Source organism: Micromesistius poutassou (genome assembly GCF_964030765.1).
Source record: "Micromesistius poutassou genome assembly, chromosome: 14".
NCBI classification, from domain to species: domain Eukaryota; kingdom Metazoa; phylum Chordata; class Actinopteri; order Gadiformes; family Gadidae; genus Micromesistius; species Micromesistius poutassou.
Genome location: NC_140284.1, coordinates 14,183,686 through 14,197,470, shown reverse-complemented (window position 1 = coordinate 14,197,470; position 13,785 = coordinate 14,183,686). Strand labels below are relative to the sequence as shown.

The window sequence follows — 13,785 nt, the reverse complement described above, 5'->3', positions numbered from 1 at the left end:
GAATATAATGCTGGCTCTTGGTTGAGGCCCCTGGTTAGAGCCAGCTCTGTGCTCAGCGCTCTGTGTCAGAGTCTCTTCCCCCTCAGCAGCTGCAGCAGGTTCCTGCTGTAACAGCTCAGTGTCTACGCAGTGTGACTGAGGGAGGTTTTTGTACGGCTCTCGATCACTGTGTGAACATATGAACACTGTTAGGATAGTGGAAACTCTTACAGTGATAAACTGCTGCATCTTCACGCTGGGCGCCGTTGATGGTCAGAGAGAAGTCAGTGCTGCTTCCGCTGCCACTAAATCGAGCTGGTGTTGGTGATACAAGTGTATTTATTCGTCTTATAATGGGCTTCTTCTCCAGGTTTCTGTTGGTACCAGTGTAGATAATCGTTGCGTCTTACACCGCTGGGTTTGTTTTACAGGTCAGAGTGACCGTGGATCCTGGAGTAAAGGACACTACTGGTGTCTGAGTCACAGTCACCTGACTGCTGGTTCCTGTAGAAAACAAACCAACCAAATATTGAGTTATCCAATAGAAAACACAAGCAAACAGAGAAGGGTGGTCCACATTTTGACTGAGTGGAATGAACAAACCTGTTAAGGATCCACAGACCACTGTCCAGAAAAGGAGGGTGAGGTGATTCATGGTTGCACCGGTTTCTGGGGTGTTGAGTGACAGCTCCGAGTCCTGCAGTGTTGAACTCAGAGGACTTTAAACCCTCTCAGAACCAGTGGCGTCACTAGGCTGTTTTATTCGGATATTATTTAATTAGCCCCGAAGATAATTTTTTGGTTAAAAATAAATAAATAAATAAAAAATATACTTTCCGACGGTCCTTGAACGCCCCTCGTTTACCGCACGCAACAGAGCAACAGGTGAGTCAGTACACTTCAGCAGTCGGACTCAGTATTTACAACAGGTTAGTAGTGAGCACAAGCTCTAAATTTCACTGTCTTTATTATATGTCAGTAATTCAAATGTCTGTAAACGTTTTGTAAACCAATTGATTAACTAACAGTTAATCAGTTAATAAGAAATGAATGAAGAAAAACATAAAGAATAAAGAATACATGACTGTGTAACTCATTAAACAGTCATTAAATAGTTCACTTTTGCTGAATGTTGACTGTTGGTGTGTTTGTGAATGAGACACTTTTGTGTTTTGGCAAAGGGAAGTTTGTGAAAATGTGTATTTTTACCATTGGTATTTATTGGCATATTTACTGGTAACCATGGAATGCATTAATTAAATTCTGTCTAGAAGTGATGAAATTATTCTAGTCACTAATGGTAGTTAGTTATTTCTTGGATGTCCCATGTGCTTTACACTAGAACGAAACATGGGGATTCCAGGGGCATCTCAAAATAAAGTAGCCTAGTCCTTCTAGAAAGAGAATAAACAGTTTAAAAACATAACCAGACTGTTTACCACCTCAAGTAAATTAACTTATCATATCCCCAGTCAGATCCATATATATAAATGTAAAATCAGTCTCACTTGTATTCATTTTACTCTGAAATAACTTGAATGGAACTTGAGATGTCTGGGGATAAGCAAGTTATATAAGATAAGTTTATTTAGGTAAAGCATGATGAAAATATTTGCATGCGCAATAGAGAATACAACAATTTTTTTTATCCTTTTCCCTCTGGGCTGAGCCCCGGATGTTTCAGAAGCCTAGAAACGCCCCTGCTCAGAACCCCAGTTTCAGCTGAGCATGCAAAGCTTCCTCTGTATGGAAATGACCTGTTTCCACTCATCAGACTGGGGGTGAGAGTGACTGCAGACATTCTGGGAGGACCGCTGGACCTCTTCTACAGTCACACTTTTGGAATACAAATTCACATTTACTGGAAACTATTGCAATTTATAATGTATAACATTTTATCTGGTTGAAGTCGATCTTGGTTTGTATGCATTCTTTTAATTTTCTCATAAAAACGTCACTCATTACAGCGAAACCTAAAAATGCTTTAAGAAATAATGAGATATTCTGTTTTTGTATTGAATGCAGGTTTATTAAATCCATTCTTTCTTTTTGAAAGTTCTCATGAGTTGAATTTGTGGACCGGTTCGACTTGTTTATTTGTTCTCATGGATTGTGAGAGTCCAGAGAGTTTTTTAAAATGAATGTAAACTCATTTATTTATATTAATTCAATCTAAAGTAGAAAACAATGGCTGTAGAGAGTGAAATATTGAATAATTGATTTGAGTGAAAAGCAAGTGTTTGTGTGTCAGTTAGATGAGTCTTTAATGTGCGGAAGGTTTTTGTACAGCCTCTTAATGAGTTTGTATCACTGTGGTACACTTTTGGTGGAGGCACCAAACTCATCGTTGACTGTAAGTACAAGGAACCTTTTCTTTGCCTGACATATGTAACTTATAGAATAAATTAGCTTTGATGATTGTAAAATGTTTATAGTTATCTATCATTTTAATTTCTTGTTATTTTTTCTTTATACATTGAGTACACAGTGTTAATATATTGTTGTACAGAGTTTTGTATTTTAGGTTAAATTAACAACAGGTACATGTCATACTGCATGAACTTTTTTCCAAAGAATATTTTGATTATTTTAGTGTATTGAGGCAGCATGTTTTATTTATTTAAAAATATGTATTTAGCATTATGGGCAAAGAAGTGTAATTTATGATCAGTGGAACTTCTAAAAAGTCATTTAATTATTGGAAACATAGTACAATTTGTGCAAATGTGCTTAGTAATCCAGATTTTCACTCATTTTCATCACCGATTAACCACATGTGATATGCTTTAAAGACACTGGAATAATGTATTCATTTCAAACATTTTTGTGTAAACTTGATTAAACGAAATGTCCTCCTTCCTCTTTAATGTCACCAACTGCTGGTGAACAGGAAGCTGTCCCTTCCCTCTGTGCTCCTATGAGGGCTGATGTTAACTGAGCCTGTTGTCCACTCCTCTCTCTCTCCTCCAGTGGGAGTGGTGCAGCCCACGCTGAGCGTCCTCCCTCCCAGAGTGGAGCTGGAGCAGGGCAGTGCTACACTGCTGTGTGTGGCCAGTGGGGGCTTCCCCTCAGACTGGAAGCTTGGCTGGAAGGTGGGGGGCAGCAGCAGGTCTGGGGGGGTGTCAGATACCCTGGGGGTCCTGGGGAAAGACGGCCACTACAGCTGGACCAGCACCTTGACCCTCCCTGCAGACCAGTGGAGGAAGGCGGGCTCAGTGAGCTGTGAGGCCAGTAAGAATGGCCAGACGAAGCCTGTCACTCAAACCCTGGATCCTGGCCAGTGTTCAGAGTAGAGAGGCTCCAGCGTACTGGAGAACACAGATCTCCTCTGACACATGACGTCTGATCTATGTCTCTCTGTCTCAGGTGGCACAGCAGCTTTTGATGATTTACATTAATAACATTAACATGTTTGACTCATTAACATTATGGTTTCTGGTTTTTACCCCTTTCTTGTGTTTTTCACATGTTGAGCATTTAATAAAGATGTAAAGAATAAATTCCCTCTTGTCATCATTTACTATTGTTTATCTTCTGTATTTTTAAATTAGCGTGGCTTCCAATGAGTATATGAAACCTCTTCCATCTTCATAAAACAAACTTCACCACCATTATGAAATAAGGGTTAAAGCTATGGTGTCTATCTCTGAATGAGTAAAGTGTTGGTTGTGTGGATGTTGTTGTAAAGTGTGTTCACTGCATTCAGTGGACCACTGTCAGTCATAGAGCCACTGCTGCTGGAATGACCCATGTGTGTCACACTGACTTTATGTCACTTCATGTAATAGCAGTTCAGAGAGATGTCCAGGTTTCTGCAGATACAAACTTAGAAACATGTAAAAGTACATCTCAAAAGATGTTCAGTATCTCCCACCAAGACATAAGAACCCTAGCATGCTGAGTGGTGGAAACAGTAACATATTCATAATGTCTGTCTATGAGTCAAAGACTAACCGACATCTCTAAAAGATGTGTTTCTTTAAACGTATTCTGTGAGCAGTGATCTGTAGCTATTCAAATGATGTCCAGTTGATGTGCACCTGTGTCTCTTGAGGGACAGAAAGTCAGAGGAAATATAGGGCTGAGGTTTTCAGAAGAGTCTCTGGAGACTCCGTTGAAAGCAGTATATGTGTATGTCTCCATACCAGCTCATTGGCGCCCCCTTGTGTCAAACCAACGCCGTTACAACAAAGAGTGATTCTATGAGCTCATCTCTCAGTAGTAGTTAGCATGTCGTTGGTTAGCCTGCTAGCAGACGGAGGCTGGTGTTTAGCGGTTGTTCCTCTTCCTCAGCTGCCAGGATGAGGGCTGTGAGGGTGGACCGATAGAGAGAGAGAGAGAGAGAGAGAGAGAGAGAGAGAGAGAGAGAGAGAGAGAGAGAGAGAGAGAGAGAGAGAGAGAGAGAGAGAGAGAGAGAGAGAGAGAGAGAGAGAGAGAGAGAGAGAGAGAGAGAGAGAGAGAGAGAGAGAGAGAGAGAGAGAGAGAGAGAGGTTGTATCTATTATGTAGTAGTTGAGATAATAGTATGCAATACATTTGAGTTTAAGTTGTATATAATATGCTGTAGTGGATGTATTAGTGGTATTTTGTATATTGTAGTTCAGTAAGTAGTTGAAAATGATTAAATAGTCGTATTTAATACGTGGTAGTTGAGGCAGTAGTTGTACGTAACATGTGGAAGCTGAGGTAGTAGTTGTATGTAATGAGTGGTAGTTGAGGTAGTACTTGTGTATTTAATAATGCTGAGGAATATAATGCTGGCTCGCGGTGAATCGCTGGAAACTGATTTAGGGACCATCAATAAATTATTTCACGTAAATATATCAATACAAAATACTTGCATGCAGTTTTTTCAATAGCTTCCATGTCGTGTTACCCAGTGACTCTAAACCAGTATCCAATTGTAAAACTAAACCCTAAAAATAAGACACACCACTCTTTATTGTATTTTAGTGCTTCCTCTATTTCAGTGAACCCCAATTAGCGGCCCGCAGGCCAGATCCGGCCCGCAGGAGCCAAATGTCCGGCCCGCGCTGACCCAGTGGCATTCACACAAAAAAAATTAAAAAATGTTTTTGTTGTTGTTTACAGACTGATGTTATTTGCTACACATATTTAAAAAGTTTAAAACTAATGTCACATATTGTGGTATCACATTTTAAAGCTAACTAACTAAAGTCTTCCTGTGTCTCTTAGAGGGAGGGAGAGACATATAGAGAGGGGAAGAGAGTGGATGTGAACACACACTGATCTGGATGGATGGCACCAGGCCCAATGCCCTGTTGAAGACACACTGTGCTGATGCTATTTAAGTTTTTATGTTTGGGGCTGCTGCACTGTGTGCGTGTTTGTTTGCTGGTGTTTGCTGATGTTCCAGCGGCATTTTAATAAATTAATGGTAGGTTTTGGACAAATTTTGTTTCAAGAGAGCATTATTGTGTGACTCCTAACACAGGGTATTTTCAACTACTACTAATAATTATAGTAATGATAATTAAAGCAAAATGTGCACAAAAAAATGGCGAATTAAAAAAATTAACGATATCTCGGCCATTGGCGTGGCATGCTTGACCAAATTTCGCCCTCTGGCAAAACTAATTGGGGAACCCTGCTCTATTTTATATGAATATTAATATGCAGAAATGATCATTTTCTTTCAATAGCTTCCATGTCATGTGACCCAGTGACTCCAAACCAGTTCCGTGCGGCTGGAACTGGACTGAATATCCGTTGAATATCCAACCTAAAACTAACTTCACCGCGGTCATTAACCATGGCTTTTCTTGGTCTTGTTTTCCCATTAATGGTGTGGTTCATAAAGGCAGTTGAATGGTTAGACTAAAACAATGATCTGGTACACATTAGTTCCCTTGATTACCCTTGATTAAGAGTTAAATAGTGAGGATAGAGAACAAAATCTTCAAAAAGTGTTTTGCTGTGAACAAACAAATCAGAACAGGACTGAGGCTGAATGATATTGTATGTGTATATCTATATATCTATATCTTTCTATATATCTATATCATTCAGCCTCAGTCCTGTTCCGACTTTGTAAAAACAATGCGTTTGTTTTCTGAGCATTCCAGCTGGGGTGATTCATTAATCCCATAATAACCGTCTCCATGGAGAAACAGGATCCCTCGATGTATCGTCTCACGAGACGTCGTCTAGGCAACCGGAGCAGCGACGCCCGGTGCTGGCATCGGGCAGCGAGACGTTGGCTCACAACAGACCGTGGTCATGTGCTGGAGGTTCAGCGGCCGCGTCGCCATCGCTCGGCCCGCGGAGGAGACGTCTGGAGGGCCGTTCACATGGTAACGCTCTAACGCTCTCTATGGTCTGTCTCTGTGGTGTGTAGTTTGTTTGTTAGTTTGTTTGTTTGTCATCTGTTCTATGGTTAAATGCTTTTATGAACACTTTTCTCCTTTTAAGAGCTGAGAGGGAACACATAATGGGACTAATTAGGATCAGAGTGATTGGAACTGAAAGTGGTAGAAGCCCTCCTGTGAGTAAAGAGCCTCTCTGGGTCACACAACACTACAGAGTGAAGGGCTTCACCGGAGGAGCTGGACGCCTGTTTACAGCGTGACGCTGGGTGGGAAACTATTGTAGTCTGGTATAGGTGTTGAGGAAAGCTCTCACAGTGCTGAATGGCTTGGTTCAGCTCCTCCCCTGAAGGGGCTCTGATCTGAGCTGACTGGAGCGCTTCAGCACAATAAACAATGGGGTGAAAGGATGAACATGTGAAAGTGTGAATCCTACTATACTTTCTTTGATCATTTTTGATAATATTGCACAGACATTTCTGGAGTAGCATTGGGTGGCGTCGCCCTGTACTTAAGTCACAACATATAAAGCGTTGACTTTACTAAATCATCAAATGACTGATGTGTCACTCTAATGAAACAAGTCGAGATACCATCTCCTCCGACATCTGCAGCCAGTGTGTTCTCCTTCGACCTTTGACCTCTGTCCCGGGTCCCAGTGTGTTCTCCTTTGACCTTTGACCTCGGTCCCGGGTCGGGACATGGTACTCCGGGTACTCCGGGGTTGCCAGATATGAATCTAATTGTCTCACAATCACAGCGTGCTGCAGCCATGGAAGCAAGCCAGTGTACTGGACCAGCTGAGACTGTACTAGATTGTACCCAATCAGCCTCTGCTCTTCAGAGAGGACCATGAGCAGAGCCCAGCTACAAGAGGTACAGCTCAGCACTGGAGACAGCTTTTAAGACGGATGCCACATAAGCTGGTTTATAATTCGTAAACACTATCTGAATTACAAATGTATACATCAGCTGACCAAGTGGCTGCTTGTCATTGTCTAAATGAAATAGTTGCCCTCGTCTCAAAATATAATGCTCCAATGTCCGTTCAGCGTCCCCAAACTGGCAACCCGTGGGACTCTGGGCAGGAGGGGGTGTGTTAGGGTGTGTGTGTGTGTGTTAGGGTGTGTGTGTGTGTGTGTGTGTGTGTGTGTTAGGGTGTGTGTGTGTGTGTTAGGGTGTGTGTTAAGGTGTGTGTTAGGGTGTGTGTGTGTGTGTGTTAGGGTGTGTGTGTGTGTGTGTGTGTGTGTGTGTGTGTTAGAGTGTGTGTGTGTGTGTGTGTGTGTTAGGGTGTGTGTGTGTGTGTGCGTGTGTGTGTGTGTGTGCGTGCGTGGGTTAGGGTGTGTGTGTGTGTGTGCGTGAGTTAGGGTGTGTGTGCGCGTGTGTCCCCCTCTGTTTACAAGGTTGAACCTCCTACTGTGTGTACGGAGGGGGCTGTCTGTGTGTATTTATGTGTGTGTGTGTGTGTGTGTGTGTGTGTTAGGGTGTGTGTGTGTGTGTTAGGGTGTGTGTGTGTGCGTTAGGGTGTGTGTGTGTGTGCGTTATGGTGTGTGTGTGTGTGTGTGTGCGTTAGGGTGTGTGTGTGTGTGTGTGTGTGTGCGTTATGGTGTGTGTGTGTGTGCGTTAGGGTGTGTGTGTGTGTGTGTGCATTAGGGTGTGTGTGTGTGTGCGTTAGGGTGTGTGTGTCTTAGGGTGTGTGTGTGTGTTAGGGTGTGTGTGTGTGTGTGTGTATCGAGAACACATCTCTCCAATAGTGTGAACTTGGACTGCAGTACCATTTGAAATGCTTGGTGTCAGTGTTAAATATTGTACATTTAAGACGATCGCTACAAGGTGACAGAGCCAGATGCATGCTGGGCTTTGAATCCTTTGAAGGCAGGTCTCCTCTCTCCTCCAGAGATGCCGTTGGTGACGCTGAGCAGAGTGCAGCCAGAGGGACTCGCCCACCATCTGCAGAAGACCAACGGGCTGCCCCCCTCTGTTTACAAGGTTGAACCTCCTACTGTGTGTACGGAGGGGGCTGTCTGTGTGTATTTATGTGTGTGTGTGTGTGTGTGTGTGTGTGTGTGTGTGTGTGTGTGTGTGTGTGTGTGTGTGTGTGTGTGTGTGTGTGTGTGTGTGTGTGTGAGACAAGAGAGACAGCTGGTTGATCCATATATATATATATATATATAGAATCTGTATATATGTAAGGGATAATGTATAGAACGCTGGTCATTATCGGGAAAATAAGCCCAGACAGGGCTAACCGGGGCTTGCTTCGCCCTGAAGGGGCTTATTTTTGATAATTATGGTATAATGAGTATAATGATTCTTAAATATACGTGTCTGGCCTCAAGACCTACACAGTATGCACACCTTTTTTCTTTTTCTTTTTTTATGTACTAGATCTCCTTTCTATCTCCTCTCTACCTTTTTTTTCGATTTGTACTTGAGTTGCTAAAATAGCCGCTAGCTATTGATCTGTGAAGCGTACGTCGTTACGGCCCGCGTCCTGCCCTGGCTGAGCAGAGCAGGAGATGCTGTCAGAGCAGATCTGATTAGCTGTGTGTGCTGGCTCGCTGCCCTCCCGTGACGTGGGGCCGGCGCCCTCCCCGGCCCGCCGCCGGAGGCTGCAGAGTCCACTCTGGCTCCAGCAGCACCATGCAGGCAGGCAGGGCGGAGGCGGGCTACACCCGCTGCATCCCGTCGCTAGCGGTCAGCGTGGGCCGCTGCTCCAAGCTCCTGTCTCTCTGTCCCGCCTCCCAGCGCTGTGCGGTTGCCTCCTGGTTCCGGGACAACGTCAAGAAGAAGGAATGCCTTCTCTTTGCAGAAGGCAAAAAGTAAGTGATCCACTGAGACACACTCACACACACACTGTGTGAGATTGCGTGTGTGAGAGATTGCGTGTGTGTGAGGATGCGTGTGTGGCTGCAGCAGCATCGGAGGTATTACACAGCAGAATGAGACAGCGTCAGCTCTGTGTGTGTGTGTGTGTGTGTGTGTGTGTGTGTGTGTGTGTGTGTCATCTGTCTGTGTCTGCATATCTGTCTGTCTGTCTATCTGTCTGTCTTTGTGTGTGTATGTGAGCATGGGCGTGTGTGTGTGTGTGTGTGTATGTGAGCATGTGTTTGTGTGCATGTGTGCGTGTGTGTGTGTGTGCGCACTAGGGCAGGGTTCTGTCAGTGTGGCTACCCCAGGTCCCTGCATGAGGAGGCGGGCCTGGAGCCGGCGGGCGGGGCCGGCCTGTCCTGGGACCCGCACCAACACACCCACCAGGTCCCCACCGACGCCTTTGGGGAGGTGGTCTTCGGGGGTCTGGGTCAGAAGACCAGCAAGGTGACTGGAGTCTGGCTCCTAAAATACATTCACCATCAATCCCCATCGCACGCTCATCCTGATTGACTACACTAGTGTGTGTGTGTGTGTGTGTGTGTGTGTCTGTCTGTCACTGTGTGTGTGTGTGTGTGTGTGTCTGTCACTGTGTGTGTGTGTGTGTGTGTGTGTGTGTGTGTGTGTGTGTGTGTGTGTGTGTCTCTGTGTGTGTCTTTTGCTGTGTGTGTGTGTGTGTGTGTGTGTGTGTGTGTGTGTGTGTGTGTGTGTGTGTGTGTGTGTGTGTGTCTGTCGCTGTGTGTGTGTGTGTGTGTGTCTGTCGCTGTGTGTGTGTGTCGCTGTCTGTGTGTGTGTGTGTGTGTGTCTGTCTGTCGCTGTGTGTGTGTGTGTGTGTGTGTGTGTGTGTGTGTGTGTGTGTGTGTGTGTGTGTGTGTGTGTGTGTGTGTGTGTGTCCAGTACGCCCGTGTGTCTGTAGACACCACCCCTGAGTTGTTGTACCAGCTGCTGACGGAGCAGTGGGGCCTGGCCCCCCCCAACCTGCTCATCTCAGTGACCGGGGGGGCCAAGAACTTCTACCTGAGGGCCCGCCTCAAGAGCATGTTCCACAGGGGCCTCATCAAGATCGCCAGGACAACAGGTCAGAGGACACACACACACACACACACACACACACACACACACACACACACACACACACACACACACACACACACACACACACACACACACACACACACACTCGCACGCACGCAGACAGACAGACAGACAGACAGACAGACAGACAGACAGACAGACAACACCCCACTAGAGTGGTTTATATTTGATGTCATTCGACACCAAATATAAACGCGTAAAGTTACTGCATTGGTTCTGCTGTTGGACACAAGAGGCCACGTCCCGGACCAGCAGGTATTAAAGGATTCATTGAGACGCTTTCCTCCAAAGCCACTCAGACGTCTTTAAGAGCCTCTTGTTCAGGGGCCCTTCAGGTCAGACGCTGGACATTGGTGTCTAAGCAGAACCTTCTCTCACACCCTGACCCCCCCCCCCCCCCCCGCTCCTCCCAGGGGCGTGGATCATGACGGGGGGCAGCCACGCGGGGGTGATGAGGTACGTGGGCCAGGCGGTCAGGGACCAGGCCCTGAGCAGCAGGTCCACCCAGGGCCAGATGGTGGCCATCGGGATGGCCTCCTGGGGGGCCATCCACAACCGACAGGCCCTGGTGCAGCAGGTAGGAGGGACCCACCAGGGCTGTCTGTCTGTTGGGAACAAACACGTCTGTTTGTTGTTATCTGTAGACTCTCTGGCTAGGGAAATACACATAGTATTCAAATAGATACATGTTGTTTTAGCATTGCACTTTTATCCAAACCAATATAAAGGAGCAGTTATGGTCCTATGTTGTTGGAGGTCCTTATGCTTCTAACCCAGCCATGTGATTCTTAGTAGGTTCCATAGTTTAACAGATCCTAGGTAGCCTTTGCTTCTTGTATATCTTCTCCAAAATGTCCTCTCCTCCTCCTCCTTCCCCTCCTCCTCCTCTTCCTCCCCCTCTTCCTCCTCCTCCTCTCCCTCCCGTGTCCCTCCTCCCCGTCTTCCACCTCCACCTCCGCCTCCTCCTCCTCCTCCTCCACCCTCCTCCTCCCCCTCCTCCCTCTCCTCCTCCTCCTCCCTCTCCCCCTCCTCCTCCCTCTCCTCCCCCTCCTCCCCCCCAGGGGCTCCACCTGGTCAGGTACTCCATGGACGTGCAGGGCCAGGGCGGGCTCACCTGCCTGGACGACAACCACAGCCACTTCCTGCTGGTGGACGACGGGACCCACGGCCGCTATGGCGTGGAGATCGAGCTGAGGAGCCGCCTGGAGCGCTTCATCTCCCAGAGGCCCCTGGGGAACTCAGGTGAGACATCAGGTGACCTCCACGCGTCTCCAGATCCCGTCCGCAGACACAGCTCTCTCTCACCTGGTCCAGTCTGGTAGCGCCGCTCTTTCTGTGTGTGTGTGCGTGTGTATTTGTGGATATCTGTGTGTGTGTGTGTGTGTGTATATCTGCGTGTGCGTGGGTGTGTATATCTGTGTTTGTGTGTGTGTATCTGTGTGTTTGTGTATTTGAATATGTGTGTGTGTGTGTATATATGTGTGTCTATATCTGTGTTGTGTGTGTGTGTGTATATGTGTGTGTCTATATGTGTGTGTGTGTGTGTGTGTGTGTGTGTGTGTGTGTGTGTGTCTATCTGTGTGTGTGTGTGTGTGTGTGTGTGTGTGTGTGTGTGTGTGTCTATATCTGTGTGTGTGTGTGTGTGTGTATATGTGTGTGTTTATATCTGTGTCTATATCTGTGTGTGTGTGTGTGTATATGTGTGTGTCTATATCTGTGTCTATATGTGTGTGTGTCTGTGTCCTTCAGAGAGCGGTCTGAAGATCCCGGTGGTGTGTGTGGTTCTGGATGGCGGGCCAGGCACTCTGAACGTAAGTCATCCTGTCTGCCTCTCTCTCTTTATATCTGCTCCATCTCTTTCATTCTCTTTAACCTTCTCTCTCTATATTCATCTCCCTCGCTCTCCCTCTCCTCGCTCTCTATTTCATTGAATTTTTCACATTTTATTTGTTTATAATTTTTTTTTATTTTATCTATTTTTTCAATCACATCATTCACTTGTATTTGAATAAAAAATCTTGATTCTTGAAAATGTCCAACCTCTCTCTCTCTCTTTCTCCCTGTCTTTACCTCTCTCTCTCTCTCTCTCTCTCTCTCTCTCTCTCTCTCTCTCTCTCTCTCTCTCTCTCTCTCTCTCTCTCTCTCTCTCTCTCTCTCTCTCTCTCTCTCTCTCTCTCTCTCTCTCTCTCTCTCTCTCTCTCTCTCTCTCCCCTCCAGACCATCTTCAATGCCATGCTGAACGGGACCCCCTGTGTGATCCTGGAGGGCTCCGGGAGGATGGCGGACGTGATCGCCCAGGTGGCGGGCTGGCCCCTGGCCCGTGTCACCATTGCCCTCGTCCACCAGCTCATGAGCAAGTTCTTCGGCAGCGAGTACGAAACCTTCTCTGCCCTGAAGATCATCGAGTGGACCAAGAAGGTACCGACGGAGTGGAGCCACGCTGTGCATAGAGAGGACGCCTGAAGGGCTGCACACTTTGAACTCTAAATAATAAATACAAAGAGCTGAATGATAGCATCCTGTAAACAATGTAAACAATAATAAATACAAAGAGCTGAATGATAGCATCCTGTAAACAATAATAAATACAAAGAGCTGAATGATAGCATCCTGTAAACAATGTAAACAATAATAAATACAAAGAGCTGAATGATAGCATCCTGTAAACAATGTAAACAATAAATACAAAGAGCTGAATGATAGCATCCTGTAAACAATAATAAATACAAAGAGCTGAATGATAGCATCCTGTAAACAATGTAAACAATAATAAATACAAAGAGCTGAATGATAGCATCCTGTAAACAATGTAAACAATAATGAATACAAAGAGCTGAATGACAGCATCCTGTAAACAATGTAAACAATAAATACAAAGAGCTGAATGATCACTGAAACAATACTCTGTGAAATCCTAATTCACAAAATAACAGCAGATACAACAGAATCACGTCTAAGTTTGAGTTGTCCTCAAGTCCTCATGCAATCTCCCACGCACAACCATTTAATCTTAACACTTTAGTAAGTGTACAAGTAACTAAAGTTTGCACTTACATTTTTTTACTTTGTAGTGCATTGTGTAGCATCTTATCCTAGCTATCTCTGTTGTAGACAGGGATTGGGTTAACCTAGTGAATGTTAGTGCTTGCCACTTGTGTCTATGAACATCCTTACTGTACTGACAGCCATATATTGTTGTTTCTCTTTCTTCTGACAAACATACTTATTGTAAGCCCATTTGGAAAAAGCGTCTGCTAAAGGCCCTCAGTGTAATAAAGTATTAAGCCTGGTACTCTGGTGTCTCTCTCTGCCAGATTCAGGACATCATCAGGATGTCTCACCTGCTGACCGTGTTCAGAATAAGCGAGGAGCAGCACGGAGAACTGGACGTGGCCATCATCCTGGCCCTCCTCAAAGGTACCCCTGAGTCAGCTCTGGAACGGGTGACGTGGAGGAAGTGGTGGGGTTTCCTTAATGGAAATGTAGTGGATCGTGTTTAGTCGTTTTGTTCCATT

At 45.5% G+C, this 13,785-nt stretch overlaps 1 protein-coding gene across 1 annotated transcript in view; it reads left to right on the top strand.

Moving 5' to 3' along the window:
• Window positions 1-8,947: 8,947 nt before the first annotated feature.
• Window positions 8,948-13,785, top strand: part of LOC311358220 (transient receptor potential cation channel subfamily M member 2-like) — a gene marked incomplete at both ends in the record, with an annotated part of 33,404 nt that continues 28,566 nt past the window's right edge. Inside the window, 8 exons of the mRNA XM_084478224.1 lie at window positions 8,948-9,126; window positions 9,454-9,622; window positions 10,073-10,253; window positions 10,684-10,847; window positions 11,332-11,512; window positions 12,020-12,081; window positions 12,488-12,688; window positions 13,585-13,687. Of these exons, the coding sequence (XP_084334350.1) occupies window positions 8,948-9,126; window positions 9,454-9,622; window positions 10,073-10,253; window positions 10,684-10,847; window positions 11,332-11,512; window positions 12,020-12,081; window positions 12,488-12,688; window positions 13,585-13,687 (1,240 nt within the window). The remainder of the gene's footprint in view (window positions 9,127-9,453; window positions 9,623-10,072; window positions 10,254-10,683; window positions 10,848-11,331; window positions 11,513-12,019; window positions 12,082-12,487; window positions 12,689-13,584; window positions 13,688-13,785) is intronic.